Below are 19,689 nucleotides of genomic sequence, written 5' to 3' on the forward strand. Positions count from 1 at the left end.
TAAATGATTAATTTCTATAACTGGGAGATAGAATCACAACACTTTTGAAATGCATTTGGATATGCATGGCTGTTGCTAAGCTTTAACTATCCTTTAGGCACTGAAAATGAATCATATAATTTAATTCAATAGATGTTAATATAATAATATAGCCAAATGAACAGTTTTAGTGAGGTAGACCACCGAGATTGGTTTTAGAAGCAGTTGCTTTTAAGACAACTTTGAGAGTAAAAAAAAAATTAATCACCACATTGCCTACCCAGAGGTATGGAGTGACTAAGAAATAATAACTTTTAAAATAAATTTTTCATTTAAAATTTCATGAGGTTTCCCTTTTTCTGTTAGAGCTGTGTAAAGTAGACATGGTGAATCACGTCAAGTATGGCTGAGGCTGCATTAATTTTGAAGGAGCAAGTATATACTGTTTTCACTATGAACTTCTTTTGGAACCATGTTTTACTGGGTGATACATTATGTGACATCTGTATTATTTCACATAGAGAGACAAAATGGAAACTGCTGCCAAATTTTTCTCTAGAGGAAAGTGTTCCTTATGCATCCTGGCAGTGCATGGAGACATCAGACAATGCTTCTTAAGCCCCTGGGAAATGTGCTGCAAGACTACAGATGAACAAAAAAGCTGGATGCAGTGGATTTCAAGAATTTTCTTGTAGCTAATCTGTTGGACCTTGAATTTTCTAGTTAAAATACACATAGCTAATATACTCAATTAAACTTCCTCTTCCTCACCACCATTCCATGGGGCCAGAAGCACTCCTCAGGGAAATCTGAAATTCACAGATGACTAACTTGGGGTCACAACCTGATTCCCCCCAAATCTGTAAACTACATAAAAAAAAAATCGCCTGGAGCAAGCACAAAACAGTCACATCTGTTAGATGTATTTTGTATTCCTAACACCCTACATTCCCAAGAAGACAAGAGGGAGCAGGAGACTCCAATCAAGTCAAGAGCCATCCTTACCTTGTAGTACCTGCTTCCGGTGTCATTTTGAAAGAGGGTAATACATTTGCTATCCAGTCTCCAATAGTGCCGTTTCCGCTGAAACAGAAGTTAGATTTAGGATCCTTTAAAAATTTTAAAAATACCCAAGATTCAAAAAAAATACCCAAGAATGATAAAACCAAAACATTTTCCCAATGGAGACATAAGATCTGATGGTGGGAAGTTCATGGGCTCTGGACCAGGAAGACTCACGCTGAATTTTAGATTCTAGAAGAAAATGACTATTTAGCAATCTAAACTTCCATGATTTGGTGATAAGATCTTTGTTGAACCTAGGTATATGCTCCACAATTTTAGGGTATGTGTGTGTGTGTGTGTGTGTGTGTGTGTGTGTGTGTATTCATCTTTTTAGACCAAAAGCCCTAGCAGTATTCTTGGTCTCAACTACAACTAATCTTAGACCAAATATATTAGATATGCTTTAAAAACTGTATGTATGCCATGTCTAGAAAGAACTAGAAGATGATATTTAAGTGGATCCTATAATAGGTCGTGTAAATCACTCATCAGCAGAGAAGACTGATACTACAGATAGAATAATTAGGTTATGGGTGTCTATTTACCTAAAGAAATGTTGGGGATCCTATAGATAGAAGGTGAGGAGGGAAACACCACCGTAACCGAGAAAGATGGTTATCCCCAAATGTCAATTCGTTCAACAAAAACAAAGATGATTTTTTTCTCTCTTACACACATGCATAATCTCATTCATCATCTATTAGAAAAATTTGGCAGAGTGAACACCTCAGACTACATTGAAAAAATTAAAATATGTTGTCCTTTATCTAATAAAATATAGGATCACTGTATTCCCGTATAGGTCAGTTTTTAAGTGAACACTTAATTAAGGATTTAAAAAGTATATAATAGCTATCATTGTTTTTTCTTTCCCTAAAATGCAGTGTTTTTTTTTTTTTAAATTCTGAATCACAAAGGAGCATTCTGAAAGCACATGCTGTCATTTTCATGACGGCTATAAAATGACAGGTAGACGTTCAAGTTGTTTGGAGATCATCTCCAGTAACAGAGGTAAATGACTTTATTTCCCTGAGACTGCTGTCTACACTTTTTTCTAACTCAGCGGCTTGCTCAACTACATCTGACACCCAGAGACTGCTAATGTGTTCCACCCCATCCCATGCCATGCCCGAGCAGAGTTGGCTCCTGGTAACTCACACAGACCACGGTCCTGACAAGGCATTAGCAATTCTTCTAATGAGAGCTAGTGAGCCGAGAGTGAACTGCTGGCTGTGGATCTTACCAGGGTGTCCTTGCTGGTGTAGTGGACCATCCATCCTTCTTTCAACACTGTGCTGCTTTTCCTCTTCGTGTGTTTGACAGACTGCACGACTCTCATGAGCGGGATATTGTTGCTTGTTGATGGACTTGAAAAGTCAAAATATTTTGGGAGAGAAATGTTTTTAGATACAGATCTTTTCCTGCATAAAACCTTACTTCAGTTATTTCAGAGTGAAAGTCAAAAAACATTCACATCCCATTTTTGGTGAAATGTATTGTCAGAATACCATGGTTCAGAATCTGGATTACTCTGAGTGATAGGCACTTTACATGTACACTTTAAAAATCCTGAGGCAGGGTAATAATCACCTTAGTTTTTAGGTTGAACCGCATGGTGTTTAGTTTTTGGGGAAACATCAGATAGACAATCTTCTTAGTGCACTGAGGCCACAGTATTCAGAATCACACATAAAATCATATTTGCTTACTTATATCAGACTACAGGCAAAATATTAATCGTGCATAATATCACAGAACATGAATTTGAGTCTGGAGAATTCCATAAAAAGTAGAATCTGCTTTTTAAACTCTCTTAAATAACTACTGTTCATAGAATTATGCTGCTCTTTCATCTCTTTGCCTTTCCTTTCTGTCTCTGTCTCTTCCTGTCTTCTTCCCTACTTCCCTACACACTATGCATATAGGCAAGCACCTCCCCCAATATTCCCCCCGTATTCGATCCTACAGAAATGGACACCTTCAAAAGATAGTTCCGTCATAAGACTAATATTTTCCAGTATATTTCTTATGCCATTAAATGGAAAAAATTCAGTTATCTTATTGCTCTACTCATGAACAATTTCAGTTTGCCAATAAATATGGCATTTGTAAAATGGACACGAAAGTTTGAATACATTTCAAAACATAAATCAGAGGCTGGGAAACTTTTTCAGCAAAGGACCAGGTGTAAACAATTTTAAGCTCTGCGGAATACTTAACTCTGCCACTGTGGTGCAAAAGAAGCCTTAGCCAATATGAATGGTCATGCCTATGTTTCAATAAAACTTTATTACAAAACAGGCAGCAGCCTCATTGGCCATAAGTGTTCTGGTCCCTGATATCAAAAATGGGGATCATCGAGTAATCAAGAAGTATAGATGATTAAATCCCAAATACAAAACTTCACGTACTTCTGAGATAAAATACAGAACAGTAAGATGTAGACATACGTGATATTTGTATAAGCAGCCAGCTATGAGACAGATGGAGTCCACTGAGGTTGGCCCCTGATCTTTGCAGGTCCGCACAATGAGCTCTTAATAAACATTAATTTAGTAGTAAACCTGTGGCTGGCAAATATGAGTATCGTTCACATGCAAAATAAAAGGGATCACAGAAAGAGGCAATGCCAGGAAAGGATGCAAACCTACACCTCTCACAGGCGATCCAGACCTCCTAACTCCACTGGCTCTCCTCTACAGTTCACAGCGCATTCATAAACAAATCAAGCACACACTTTAAATTTCTTCAATAGATAAAAATAGCAAAGAACCTTAAAAAGGAAATTCCCCTGCTGGAGTGAGACTGGGAGTGCAGCCCTCACCTGATGGTTCTGTTGGAGTCCTCCGGGTCGGGGTCTGGGTCCTGCATTTCCCCACTGTCATTCTGGCACTCCGCCATCACCACCTCAGCATCTTGAACCATTGCCTCTTCCATATCATCCATGAGCCCGCTGTTCCTTTCACTGTCATTGTCATCGCTCCCTTCTTCCATAACCACATCAGACTCTGCCCCAGGGCTAAGCAAATCTAAAAAATTGTTTTGCATCCATGAAGACAAGCCTGGAATCCTAGAGTCAGGGCTTAAGAGAGTTAGGCAGTCCTACAACATATCAATTGGAAGCCCTAAAAAATATTTATTTCAAGAATTTATCTTCTCTTTCCTTTTTAAAAATTTTAGTTCATAAGTATCTGAAATTATCAGAGGATGAATATATAATTTTACAAGCAGATGTTTCTTTTTCATGCCCCTGAGCCTAAAAACATGAAAAGACATGGAAAGGCATGGCAGGAAGCCAAGGGTGGGATAGAAGCAAAGTTCTAGGAAGCAAAGTGACACCAGGAACGAGTGAGGAGGAAACTGGTCTATTTCAGTAGCACAGCCGTGGTGGGAAAAAAGGGATACATGGGAGGATGAGTTTCCCTTGAAACTTTCACACGCAAGAAGACTTGGGGTCACTGATTCTTGCTATTCCAGTAACTTCTTAAGTCATGGATTCCAATACATCAAATTGGTCACATAAGCAGCAGTTTTTAAATACTTAAGATATTTGATATTTGAAGTAATATTGAATCCTGTCATCAAGCATTTGATGGTAACACAATAAATTATAATTACTGTTGGCCCTTGAACAACATGGATTTGAACTGTGTGGGTCCACATAAACACAGATTTTTTTCGATCAATATAGTACTGTGAATGTATATTTTCTCACTTACCATTTTCTTAATAACACTTTCTTTCCTCTAATTTACTTTAATGTAAGAATATAGTGTATAATGCCTACAAATACAAAATGTGTGTTAATCAACTGTTATTAATAGGCCTCTGGTCAACAGTCGGCTACTAGCAGTCAAGTTTTTGGGGAGCCAAAATTTATAGTCAGAATTTCAACTGCCTGGGAGGGTGGGTTGGTGCCCCCAACTCCCAAGTTGTTCAAGTGTCAACTGTACTTACTAATGCAGAGTACTTATTTTAAAACTGGAAAATAGACAGATCAGGGACCTCAACCTGCCAAGCTTGGGAAATTCACATTTTTACCAGATTTTTCTGACTATATGGGAAAATGCAATTTCAAAGTAATCAGCAATATCAAAAACTGCATGTTTCCCCTTAGTTCTAGTTATCGAGAACATACTGACATTTCCTGGGCCTGAACAAAGTCAATTTCACATGCCACAGAAAGTGGGAAGACTGTCTAGCTTTCCATTTTGGCAGCTAATCCATGAATCTCCAAGGCAGAAACTAGTAGAGGAATGCTCTCCTCGAGAGAGTTGCCTTCTTCTTCTAGGTATACATTTCTTCTAGAGAAGAATGTTCTAGAGTAAAGATAACCTTTTATTCTTCAGAGTTTTAGAAATAAATACTTAATTTGTTTCTCTGGTCTTCTGTCCACCATTTTCCCCCCAGAGGAATCACAAAACTGATATTAGACTGAAGGTATAAAGCAGTCCATTGTCTATAGAAAAAGTTAGCCTGGGGTACTAAGTCAAATATTTTGCTAAGACTCCAGTAGGAATACTACTCAGGAAGAAAAGGTCAGCTGTTCCTTTAGGACATGGTATTTTTCTTAGGAGTCCTTCAAAGCTAATTTTTACAGTCAGAGTTTTCCCAAAAGACTATTTCCAAGTATAAAAAACAATATCTATTTTTAATTGGCTGAATTAAAGTTCTTTTTATTATTATTAAAGATTCAAGGTAACAAGCACACATATAACGGAATTAACTGGGTGGAGGAAGGAAGTGGGTGATTATTTCTGGATGGGTCAGTCTCTGATTCTTCCCTCCCTTGACAGGGAAGAAAAATTAATCTTTGTCCCAATGCTTGGAATGAGAAGGATGGAGAAAAAGAGACTGAGAACCATCACTCGCAGGCATTCCAACATTTTCTACACCTCTGAACAAAGGAGTATTAAGAAGAAAGCTCAGAAAGAAATTCTGGACATCCAAGTTTTCAGTACTAGCTGTGCACTGCATAAAAATTAAGCAAAGCTCTTTGGTTTTTTATCAAAACTCAAAGACTGGCGCTTTTCTACAGTAAAATAGAACAAACTGAGCCCATAATTTACTATGGGCTGGATCACAAATATCTCAACAGGAAAAAAAAAAAATCCCGCGAAGTCATCATGGACATACTCTTGAACAGGGGAGAAGCACAGATGTGACGGCTGATCTTTTCTTACCTCCATTAATGGTCACTTCTCCGAGGCAGTTGTTTGGTACTTTGGATGCACAACGTTTGTGACAGTTGAATCTGCAATCTGATCATAATGATTGTAAAAGGAAACAAAAACCAAGCACTCATCAGAAAGAGGAGCTGTGAACTAAGAAAAAGAACAGTAATTTCAAAAGGATGAGGATTACTTTCCAGATCAAAGTCTGGCTGGCGACAAATGTCCCGTGTCAAGGTCCTCCTTACCTTTGCACTGCAGGCCCTGCCTAAAAAGCCCCTTGAGCAGCTTCTTGCAGTACTGGCACACGGTGGGCCGGGTGTACGAGTGGATGGCGAACGTGTGCGGCACTTTAACCTTAGACATCAAAATCTTGTCGAGCTGAATTGGTCGTCCAATGTATGACTGAGAATTCGACCTCTTCTCTCGACCAATGAAGGACTCTGACGGTGACTTTTGCTATGTTTGAAATACAGTAAAGGATAATAAGATGTAAGAGATGACTTGATTTACATACATACAAACATTCATATATATATATTAATTGTTTTGTTTTACCGTTTAGTGGTTGGATCGTAAGGAAATAAGAGAAATAAAGTAAAACTGTCTTTCTGTTATTTAATGTCATTTACACCCCTTTACTTCTCATCTGACTTATTTCTCATCTGATTACCCTATTTTTATAGTCAGAAAAGAATTAGAGATCAGAATATTTGAACCTGATTTCTAGGATTTTCAAATTTGGGGCTTTTAAAAAGTAACATAATTAGTTGCGATACAGAAGTATAAAGCTGAAAGCAAACATAAAATGGTCGTTCTCCCCACCGCACATGTTATTTCATTGACATTTTTTGAAGTATGACATGCATGTGGTTAAAAAAAGGCCAGCAGGTCTGCATAGGGCATCATCTGAAAAGTGCTTACAGTTCCTCTGAAGTTCCTCAAGGAGAAAATAAATATGGCTTGATATTATTCCTCAACAATAGAAAAGTGAAGGGTTAAAATTACACTGTCATTTTTATAATTAAAAAACAAAGCAACTAGTGGACTATACAAGACACACAAATATGGGTGTTTGGTGATAATTACATCTCTGTGCTCTTGTCTCTCATTTAAAAATTATTTAATCAGCCCAGTACACAGATTTTTTTTTAATTAAATGAATTAAAATTAACTGTGTTTCTATGTTTTGGGACAATTTCATGTAGCTCCTGATATCATGGAAATGTACTTGGGAATGATCAGAATAAAGTATTTTGGAATTATCAGGATGAAAGAGGAACTGAGTTACTTTTTAATAGTTATGATACTTACAGATCTCATTTACTAAGCTCCTACCCTTAGTAATCATTGTGCGAGGCACCTCATAAGACAGGCTTTATTACCTAAAGTCAAGGTATCTAAACCCATAAAATTTAAATATATTCTTTTGGGTCAAACGCTACAAGAGCCAAAACATGAACCTACATTTGTTCGCCTCCAGAGCCCTTATATTATTACCTTACTCAGTTTCTGATTTGGAATGGTTACTGACAAGAAGAGAAAAAAAATCATAGTTATGTACAATTTCCACCCATTTCATTGCCTGTCAGCACCAAAAGGTAGCACTATTTGTTACCAAATGGGGAAATTTTGATTTGCAGATTTACTAGCTGCAATAAAAACAAATTTGAGATGAAGTTCTACATAGGCATATTATGTCTACGGTTAAATTTGTAATTACAATTCTATAAAAGAAAACTATAAAGGATAATTACTCTGGAAAGGTTCAACTCTTGCAGAGAAGTTCAGGGAGCTTATAATGATAGGCCAAAGGTTTGCCAGACCAGAATCATGAACATGAATATACTGAATAAATATCTTCAACAGAATTGAAAAATAATTAAATCCACAGGGTTAGGTCTCAGTTTTATGTGTCTTTCTTGAGCAACTGTAGCTAATGGGCCAGTTTTAAGCACACACTGTAATGAAAATTGATATTTTTCCATAGTTGGAAAGTTTCAACACTCAGAATAAAAGCTGACCTGATGTCACATTTTAAAATGTTCTCAGATTTGGAAAATCCTATGAAAAGTTGACCAAACCACTCTTCAACTATTTTCCTTAATTTAAGACACCTAATTCCAGGCTATGTTAACAGAACCAGTTTCACAAAGGACTGTTTACTATACCGTGGAGCAAAGTCACTTAGAAGAGCAAGAGGCAATCTGATAAATTGAATGTTTTCTTCTTAGCCAACACGGTAACATTCATATAAACGCTGCCTTAAACTACAAGTCATTTCCTTTATTACCTTCAAGGCAGGATTGCATATGGAATTTTAAAATGTTATGTGAGTTTATAGAAGAGAAGTTAGCTGTCTGTGGCCCAGAGACTGTATTATACACACATTCAGGCAATGGTGAGAATCACACAGCCACATGTGTGCTTGGCACAGAATAACAACTCACAAATTCTGTAATTTATAGTGTCAGAAATGAAGACTTTAATAGCACTTAAGATTTAATAGCAATTTAAGGTTTTCGTAGCATTAATAAAGAGTGCCCTCCTGGCACTCATGACATTTTAAAATTAAAATCAGCTAGCATCACAACCAGAAATACATATCATTACCTTTTCTTATGGTTCCAAATACATTACTTAATTTCAATGTGGCCTATGTTTCTAAATAAAAAAGTAAAGCTTTAAAATCTTGAGATGGGTTGCATGCACAGTGAATTATGTGGGAACTGATTTACTGCTAGAAGGAGCTTGTGTTGCCTAATTTTACTAAATAACAAACACTCTGGGAAAGGGAGAATGGAAAAGGCTTTGGAAGTTTTGTTTGCAGAATTATATTCTATGTTTCTGGAGTATACACACACACACATGCATGTGCTATTCCCTACCAGGAGGCAAATCTCAGAAGCTAAGACAAAAAAGGAAGACTGGGGGGCGCCTGGGTGGCGCAGTCGTTAAGCGTCTGCCTTCGACTCAGGGCGTGATCCCGGCGTTCCGGGATCGAGCCCCATATCAGGCTCCTCCGGTAGGAGCCTGCTTCTTCCTCTCCCACTCCCCCTGCTTGTGTTCCCTCTCTCGCTGGCTGTGTCTGTCAAATTAATAAATAAAATCTTTAAAAAAAAAATAAAATAAAATAAAAAAAAAAGGAAGACTGGGTCGCTATTTGATAACTCTGTAAGTGCTTATATTTATCCATTCTTCAATCAAAATGCAAAACAAGGCCTTCATTGATATGCAACAGATTGTAAAACAAACAAAAGCCTATGAAATAAGGCCACTGCCCTGTAATACACATTTATCATTGTTTATGCAAATGTTAAAGAACAAACTTTTCCGTAATCCTGCCAATCATCCCTTTGAAACTACTTCTAATGATGTGAACACAAACCAAACATTCCGAAGCACTTTCAGAATCAGTGATATATTTTTCATTAACAATTAATATTCAGTTTCCATTTTAAGCCAAAAAATGTAATTTCAATTGTGTGAAGTTTTATTTGAAGGTATGTACACCAGAAAGCCGTAATTATAGTATTTTGTTTGCTGTATCAAGTTACAGAGTAGGAAAAATTTAGAAATTGGTAATGTTAAAAAAAACAGATCCTTAACAGAATCTCACTGATCTAAATCCAACTAGCTTGGTCTTTAAAATAACTTCAACATGAAATTAGACTTAGTGGTGAGTCAAATTCAAGGGGTAACGACTCAAACAACCAGGCTTTTGTGCATGTTGACACATTATCATACAAATAAAGAGAAATAGTATTGTCTTATTTCTTCCTTAACTTACTTCGTTTTATTTTTTACTTATTTATATAATTGTAATGTGCACAATCCTTTAAGAGCTTCCTTTTTTTTTCTTTTTTTAAGTAGCCTCCATGCCCAGATGGAGCCCAATGCGGGGCTTGAACTGGACCCTGAGATCATGAGTCAGATGCTTAACCGACTGAGCCACCCAGGTGCCCCATAAGATCTTTCTTCAGAGTCAACTGTGGTAAAGAGAAAATTCTTTACTTACCAACACTAGTGAAGGTTTTACTAGGTTAACTAAATGGTGTTTAAATTAGTTTCCACTGTTACTTGCTGTTCCAGTTTGGACCATGTATTTGAACCTGAGCAACCTGCAGAATGATTGTTTTTTTATGGGAATAGGAAGGAAAGTTGAAATGCTCTGGAAAGGGAACAGCTACATTTTGTTTCATTCTGCTTCATTATTATGTTCAGAGGAAAAACTGGCTCAAAATCCACAGAACAGATCTCAAATTCCCTTCTCTATAATTATGGTAAGCACATGCAGGAGAATGTACTTCTAAAAATTTACATTTCTACGTTAGCCAGTGGTATTATGAATTGTTCTTTTCCTGAGTGGAGGAGTTTCGATCAAGCTACAGGTGTACAACTTTTGTGAGAACTGACATAACTGTGAAGTGTGGTATTGGGATGCATGTGTATAAATGATTTGATCTGGCAAATTATAGCTGATGCAAAGTATAAAGATTTCTTCTCTGTTCTCAGTGTAAGATGTATCATCACATCACAGATAGGAGAGAATATGAGAACAGAAAAATTATGAAAGCTGATTTTTAAAGCCAGGATTAGAGATTCAATAAAGATTGCAGAGATTAATTTTTAAGTCTGTAGTGTTGTGAAGTGTCTGTAGTATTCTTGTGCTAACAGTATTCGTTTGAAATTACAGCCAAAGTTAAAACGATATGTACTGAACACCTCCTTACAGATAATATACCCTGGTTCTCTAGAGACTGAATTTGGTTTTTAACCTGGTATGCTAAATTAATGACTCAGCAAGTTTGGAAACTTCCCAGGAAATGATTGCTTAGATTACATTATGGAAACTCCAGCTGCCAGCACGTCTTTAACATTTAACAGGACTCTGAAACCATTCCCCAACAAGGTATACTCCAGTTCGCAGTTCAAAATGAATTCTCTGCATTAGTAAAGCCAGAAAACAGAGGGGAAAGAGTCGCCTTTCCTTGTCGTTCGCTTATTGCCACCGATGTAAAAATCAAACATAAGATTTTGGAAGATAAAAGTCACTTACAAAATGCCTGGTTCAAATGAAAACTTCTGTGGTATTAATATATTTATATTTATTAAGTAAATTCATTTCACAGCTTCATACTGGAAATGGATTTGGGGCGACATAAACTCCCCTTGAGTTAGAGAAACAGAAAAGTAGAGAACACTTTAGCATACATGTTGATGTCCTTTTTGGACTTGTCTCAATCATCAGGCAGCAAGGTCCTAAGAGAAGGATACTGTCTTAATCACATTTGTCCTCAGTTAATGGAAGAAGTGCCTGGTAACTGAACAGAATTCATGTTTTCAAGAAGCAACTGCATGGAAATAATGGATGTGACATTTCAGTAGAGATATTCAAATACAGACTATCATATAAGCCTCTTTAAAAAAAAAGATTTTATTTATTTATTTATTTATTTGAGAGAGAGAGAAAGAGCAGGGGGATAGGTGGGGAGGGGGGGGAGAGAAAGAGAGACAGAGAGAGAGAGAGGGGGAGAGAGAGAGAGAGAAAAGCAGGCCCCCGATGCAGGGCTCAATCCCAAGACCCTGAGATCATGACCTGAGCCGAAAGCAGATGTTTAACTGACTGAGTTATCCACATGTCCCAAGCCTCTTCTTAAATGTACTATATATATTTTTAAGATTTTATTTTTATTTATTCGACAGAGATAGAGACAGCCAGCGAGAGAGGGAACACAAGCAGGGGGAGTGGGAGAAGAAGAAGCAGGCTCATAGCAGAGGAGCCTGATGTGGGGCTCGATCCCATAACGCCGGGATCACGCCCTGAGCCAAAGGCAGACACTTAACCGCTGTGCCACCCAGGCGCCCCTAAATGTAATATTGTATTGGATTGTAACTTTGACATATTTGCTTTACAGGATTTCAATTTTAAGAGAGTACAATTGGCTAAGGAATGTTTTTCATTGCAACCGCTCTGTACATGTCTGCCTGTTCCTCACCCCTACCTGGCATATCCAACACAAATACAGTATCTGTCAGAACTCTTCTGCTCTAGAAAGAGAGGGACAGTAAGTTCAAATACTTGTAGGTTGCTAAGATGCATGGGTAGCCCCTCAGTGTCAGGGATGCAACAGAGAATGGTGGAGACTATGATAAACTGGAGGAAGGTTCAGAATAAAAGGGATGGCCATTGCTCATATACTGCTGAGAGCTGCCATGTGAGTATGTGAGCCCAGTGTTGTGAGGCCTCTTAATGTGTCAAAAGGAGCAGAAAATCTACTTGCTTTATGAAATAACCCTATTTTTAAATGTTGGCAACTCTGAAAAAAATTTGAAACATTGTGCCAGTCAACTTACTTGGGGAATAAATCTGGCCCATGGGGATTCTGAGACCTGTGAACTAGATAATGACCTAAAACACTTTCTTTAACCTTCATACGTGCCAAGGTCTTTTCATAGCACTTCACATTCATTAATTCATTTAAACTCCATGCCCACTAGTGTTATGACCCCCATTTTACAAACAAGAAAACTGAATCTCAGGGAGGTTACGTCAGATCACACGGGCTGTCGGTAGCAGAATTCTGAATTCAGGCAGTCTCCTGCCAGGTGGTGATAGTGATTCCTCTTCCTCAGCCCCTCCCAGCTCTCACATCCCCTAGTTTTATGCTAATATGAAAGCAGAAAGGATTTTCTTTCCTTTATTTAAATCATGATGGAAGAATTCTTGGGGGGAAAGTGAGACTAATTAAGTAATAATATGTTCTACATGCCAAAATGCAATGTGAAAATATTGTGAATCCCTTAACCTTGACCTACAGAAGAGACTTCAACCAGCTTGTGTGTGCTCAGGGGACAGCATCTGAGTCATGCATGTTTTCTAGAACAAACTGACTAGCTGAATAAACAGCTTCTTTGTATGAGCATCACTCAGTTGTCTGCCTACTTTCCTATTCAGGTGCCATTACACTTAAAAATACTAGCACAGGGGCGCCTGGGTGGCGCAGTTGTTAAGTGTCTGCCTTCGGCTCAGGGCGTGATCCCAGCGTTCTGGGATCGAGCCCCACATCAGGCTCCTCCACTAGGAGCCTGCTTCTTCCTCTCCCACTCCCCCTGCTTGTGTTCCCTCTCTCGCTGGCTGTCTCTGTCAAATAAATAAATAAAATCTTAAAAAAAAAAAAATACTAGCACAACTGTGTGAAAACATCCAACCAACATTAATCCTTTATTTCAATAGTTTTAAGATCTAGCATTTTGGACTATCATTCAAAGAACTGTGCAGAATAGTGCCTTATGATAGTTCTCTTCTACTGCCATCATGATTGATCTATTTAATTTAACAAGCATTTCCTGGGGCAAATCTTACCTGAAAGCTCAATTCAGACGCTGCAGGAAACAGAAAGACCAGCAAATAAGTCTCTGCGCCTGATAACTTTAAATCCAATAGAATTCTGGATACGACATAACTGCTACTATCAACAATCACAATATGTGATTCCGCATACAGGGTTCTGCTTTATTCTTCAGATTTCAGTTCGTATGTCACCTTCTCCAAGAGGCCTCCAGATCACCTAACTTACTGCTCACTCCCCATTCACACTCCTGTTATTCTCTGGCATGCCACCCTGTCTCCTCCACAGCTATTACTGCAGCCCGCAACTGTCTTATTCACCCATTTGCATATTGGATTTTTACTGTTTCCTTTCAATAGAATAGAAGGGCCAACAGGAGAGAATCTTGCTGGTTTTGCTCATCACTGTATCTCCAACTTCTGAAATACTGTCTCGCATTGAATACGTGCCCATATATATGAAGGTTCGAAGAAAAGATACACCACCCCCATGGTGGAGGCAAAGGGGGTCATTCAGAAAAGAGGCTTCCTGAAGAATAAGCCATTTGGTGTGGACCCTAAAGTGACTCTTGCCATGAATGACTATATTGAGACTACCCGGAGATTTCTTTTATATGCTCTGATCCCTGTTTATCTCTCTTGGAAATGATGATCTAACCCTACCCCTAGTTGCTGCCAGTAAAACATCACTGTGAATGCTCAGTCTGAGGCTGACCACTTTCTGAAGCAAAAGAAACGATCACCTTCTCTCAACAGCACTCAGATGAACACACTACCTCTCACACAAGGAGTGAGGGAGTTTCCGGCGCAGACCAATCGTTGGGCAAAAGATACATCTGAAGACCCCTGGGAAATCAAATTCATATAGGAACACCCATGTTTCCATGCCCTGTACTTCACTGAGTAGAGAGAAGGTAGGGTGTTTGGAGACTTTCGATTGGTCAGCCCTACTCTGTTACAATGCTGATTCTACATCTCTTGAACTGCCTGCCAAGCGTGCCAGATAAATGAGTTTGCCTCCTCACTCAGTTGGATACCCTAAATATATATAGCATAAATAAAAGCTAATCAACACCTTTTCATAACAGTGAAAAGAGTTGTTATAGGGCAGGAAAAAAAAGTGTGTCCTTGCTTAGTGGTGACCGATGCTGTATTTTCCAGCAGAGAATGCATTTCTTAATGTTTGCTGCAATTTGTGAAAGCTTTCGTGGTAATAACATACATACATATATATAATCTTGTATTAAAAATACAAGGTGGTCAGGATTTTCTGAGTACTAAAATAATCTTGAAAGTTACATTGACTTTTTATTGCATCACTCTTTTTTGGGTAAACAGAAATGAAGGGTAAAGGAATCTTATTATTTGCTTAAGTGATCCACCCTTTGCAGGGAGAGCACCAGAACTGGTCAAGAATTGTTGCAAATTAACATGCACCGTTCTTTCAAAATGTCAGTTACCAACGTCCTACAAATTGTGGGATCTTGGAGGAAAGGGGAAACATAAGATTACCTCTCTGTTTACTTGAAGGCAATGTGACCTTAATGCCAGGCACTCTAAATTTACACGATAAAAAAGGAGCACTTCCACTGAGGAAGAAAATAATTTTGCATGTCAACAGCTTCTGCTTTGGGCTTTCAAATGTCAGAGTTGGTCTACACATAAAAGTGAACTAGAAGGTAAAGAGATTATGTGGAAAAATCAAGAACAGTGATGTTAGGAACATCCATTCCCATAGTATCCGACCCTGTCTAAGTTGACAGGGGCCTGGTCTGGGTTTATGAACTCACAGGAAAGCTGAATGAAATGATCTGGAAAGAGGCTGTCACATTGATTACGGTCTTAGAGACACCAAGGAGAAGCTGGAAAAGCATGCCATAAACACAGTTCAAGGCTACAAAGGTGAGCCTCTCCCTTCAAAGATAAGTATAACTTAAAGGTTCATAAGGATAATTTTATAGTATTTTATAGAATCTTAACCTATAACAGTAAATGGTGAACACAAAGCGCTGTGTGTGTGTGTGTGTGTGTGTGTGCACTTGTGTTTCTGAAATAATACGGTAGAACCAAAGGCTGGATTTTAACGCAACTCAGTTAAAAAAGAATACGATGAGACTTTCTCCTCATCAGTTTTGAGTTTAAAAAATACAGGAAAGCACTACTTCAATAAAATTATACCACTCAGTGGTATTGTCAATGCACAGCTACAGAGAACTAGGTATCATCAAAAAACTGGGCTATTTGGGGAAAGAGGTGTGTATATTTGTTCATAACTTCTGGACATTGTTTCATCTTGCATTTCACTATATTTATTATCAAAATGGCAATACTTCCACTCTTCTTGAAAAGAGAGAGAGGAATTCATCTGATCAAATAGAACCAAATATTAGAAAACCATGTCAAATGATTCAAGTAAAATCATGTTATTTAAATATTTCTGAAAACACAAATAAATATGTTAGAAGCTGAATTATTTCTCAAGTTTCTGGAAGTCTAATTTATAATACCAATTCCAATCTTCCACTTTCCTCACACTTCATTATTATTTCTCCTAGACAATACTTTATTTTTTTTCTGGGTAGAAACATTCATGAAGACACAAGCTCTCAGAGTTAACATTGAATAATCCTTCTTCCTTTTTTTTTTTCATAGTACTCAGCTAAGAGCCCACTAGGACCTCAGTAGTCATGACTGGTCAGGAATTAAATGAGAAGGGTCTGAAATCTGGCCAGGTCTGGCTTGACATTAGACTAAACAAAGGCTGTTATTGATAACGAGGGTGGGAGGCTGTTTTACATCGCAAAGCAGAGAGCCGTGTTTTGTGTCTTAAGGCATGGATGTGTGAAAAGTTAGGGAAGCCATGGTCCCTTTTCTGAGGGGAACACAGGCCCTTCGGAGCCTGCTTTAAAGATCCGTTAGTTCCCAAGACGGATTTGCTTGTTAAGTGTGGACAAGCAGTAAATGCCCCTTGCTCCTGGGAGAGTTCATGAAGAACACTCCTGAAGTGTTTACAGTTAGAGGTACACATCTGGAAGTTTTTGTTCAGAGCATGAATTAATAATGTACATATAATAAGCCAGGCACGCTGAATGAAATCAGGCAACAGCTGATTAGTAACATATCAAGTAGACCGCACACTCTTAATTTTACTGAAGGGCTCCTTCCTGACAAACCCACCACCGCACACACTCTTCTAACTCTCAGGGGGTGGAGACGTGCTGGTTCAAGAATTCTTGGATGTCTTTCCTCACTGAACATATACACTACCCAGGTCTGAACCTGGAGAAATAGTTTACATGATCATCAAAAGAAATCTTGCAATACCTGGCAACTGTACTGCATGGATGTTATGGCGCATATTTCAATGGAAAAATGACTTTTTAATTCAGATGAATCACCAGGATTCCTGGAACCCCAGAACACAAGAGTAATAACAATTCAAGTCTCTATTTCTAGATAGACTTTTGCTACTTTGGAAAATATCCTGGAAAATATTTATTTGGTCAGAAATATCATCATAGTTTCATTCAGGATTAGAAACAGTTTGTTTTTTTTTTTTCCCATTATTTGTTCATTTGAAAAGAATCTACCTGGACTATGATAAAGTGTATCAGGATGTAATCTAGAAACAGACAGATAATGCAATACTGGTATTCTCTTGCCTTCATTTTTTTTTTTTTTTTTAATGAACAAAAACAGTAACTGAATGAATCATTTGTGGGGGAGATTTTTCTAGGAAAGTATTCAGGCAAGAGTTCCTTTTAATACAATGCTTGTGTAATTAAATGTGAGTCAGTAATCGTTATGAAAGTAATAGCAGTTTGTGGAAATTATTATTTAGAAAATATGTACCCTTAATAACAAGTTAAACTGAATATTATCTAAATTTCATAAAAACTAAAGGATATAAAAAGTGAGGATATAAAACAGTCAAACACAGGGAGAACTTTTGGAATGAGCAATTAATTTCCTAATAATTTCTGTAAGGCAGTCTGAATATTAGGAATTACCAAGAAGACTAGACTAGAAGCATTTAATTTCACCAAAAATAAATTCTCTGTAAAGCCCCTTAACCTCAAAGGTATAATAGTAAATGCTTCCTGAAAGACACTTAAAAAATAATTTTAAAACTTTAATAAAGTTCTTAAATTTTAAAAATTCCATAAGACCTAACTTACTTTAAAAAAACATATCATCAAAAAATAACATATCATCAATTATATCCTGTGATTGCAAAGGACACCGCTGTCTTAAATTCTGCTTCATTTTCTACTTTGACTTCAGTTCCTTTACTTCAGGAAAAAACATTCTCCTCAGTCATTTGCAAAAGTATTATGTTTAATCTGGCCATATTGATTAATTTTCAACAGTCTATCTATAGTAAGAAAATGAGTGAAAATATGTCTTTTCTCTGTCAAAAAAGCAGTGTGGGAAAAGATGGCAAAAGCACACATAAAGCTGAAAATATACTTCCATCACAGATTAACAGAGGATTAATCATATATAAAGATTCTAAGCAATCAATAAGCAACTCAACAGAAAAAAAGATAGGCAATTCACCACAGGTGAAATACAAATGGCCAATAAATATATGAAAAGATGTTTATCCTCCAATAAAGAAATAATATTTAGGCATAGAAAATTTAGACCTATCAAATTAGTAAAAAAACAAAAACAAAAACAAAACGCTTTTAAAATACCGATAAAATCTATTGTCAGGAAGAATATAAGGCAATAGAAACTTTCATACACTGTAGTTCTTAGGGTTACAAATTTAAACTTTTACAACTTTTTGAAGAACTGTTTGGCAAAAAATTGTATATATTCTTCAGTCCATTTGGCTTCTAAGAAGATAAACTACTAAATACATTCAACAAATGCTGACGGAGAAATCTACTAACAATTTCACAAATGAATAACAAAACCACAAGTATGCTTATTTCAACTACGCCTAAAATAAAAAATGAAAACAACCTAATCAGTAAGAGAGATTAAGGAAATTAATATATAACATCGCAATATAACACCAGGAAGCTTTTACAAAGACATATATATTACATCTATTTGTTTGCACATTGGCCATTTATGCAAACTTCATAAGGGCAGAGAATTTATGTAATTTTGTATGTTTCCGCACTCCAGAGTTATAAACCTAAAAGTGTTAATTGACCAGCATGAAGGTGGAACTGTTACCAGGTTTCTAGAACAATTCTGCAACTTACACTACGGTTAGGAATATATTGGTCAAATTTTATGCATCATTTTCTTACAAGTATAAAGACAAAAGTCTGCTATCTTTTCAACAAACTTGATATAAACAAGTTCAAGAATAACAGCTTGTGCCGAAATGCATCTTATTTGCATCAGGAGCCACCTGTGAAGGCCTGGTGGCCTTTAGGTTGTATAACTCTCACAGAAAAGTAGACTCTCTCCCTCAGTCCCTTAGATAATCTGTTCCTGATTGCAATGTAGGAGAAGGAAGTGAAAAATGCTTCTCGTTCTTCTTTGGCTTCATTCCCAAAGGACAATCTGAAGGGAAACATACTAATTCCCATTCCAAATTATGTCTGGAAGGCATTGTAAATTACGAAATTTAAATTTGCAAGAATATAAAAAAATTACATGTACCTAGCTTTCACCCTGGACTTTTCTAAGTAGGGCACATTTTTAACTAGGATGACTTTTTCAAACATAGAAATTTACTATTTTTGAAGTAGATCTCTTCATTTTATATCCTATGAATCAAGATATCTTGACTTCTCAATTTCATTTAACCTAGAACACATTCTGGTTGTGTTTTCATTAGCTTCCTTTGTTAGAGTTACTGTGACAAGACCATCTAAGAATGGACACTAATAATGGTATTTGAAATTTATAGTCTCATGAAGAAAAATGATATGCCAATGCTCAATTTGCCAGAAGTACGGAAATAAGGAAAACTATTAACAAGTCAACCGGTCAAAGCGAGTTATTGTAATAAAAGCATCGTTGTATACTCTGCTTTAACACTTGATCTAAATGCCTTTCCTCCATATCCAGGCTATCAATTGCTTAAGATAAATAAAAGGCCAGTTTTGGAGGGGGGCTTAATTAAAACCTCTAGGAAGGAAATTTGTGAATTTT

At 37.2% G+C, this 19,689-nt stretch overlaps 1 protein-coding gene across 1 annotated transcript in view; it reads right to left on the minus strand.

Moving 5' to 3' along the window:
• The window catches only part of PRKD1 (protein kinase D1), a 314,111-nt gene that overhangs the window by 48,837 nt on the left and 245,585 nt on the right, over nt 1–19,689 (minus strand). Inside the window, 5 exon segments of the mRNA XM_040620799.1 lie at nt 985–1,062; nt 2,288–2,411; nt 3,869–4,073; nt 6,228–6,305; nt 6,464–6,674. Coding sequence (XP_040476733.1) covers nt 985–1,062; nt 2,288–2,411; nt 3,869–4,073; nt 6,228–6,305; nt 6,464–6,674 — 696 coding nt within the window.

This window comes from Ursus maritimus, unplaced genomic scaffold (genome assembly GCF_017311325.1).
Source record: "Ursus maritimus isolate PB19 unplaced genomic scaffold, ASM1731132v1 scaffold_36, whole genome shotgun sequence".
NCBI classification, from domain to species: domain Eukaryota; kingdom Metazoa; phylum Chordata; class Mammalia; order Carnivora; family Ursidae; genus Ursus; species Ursus maritimus.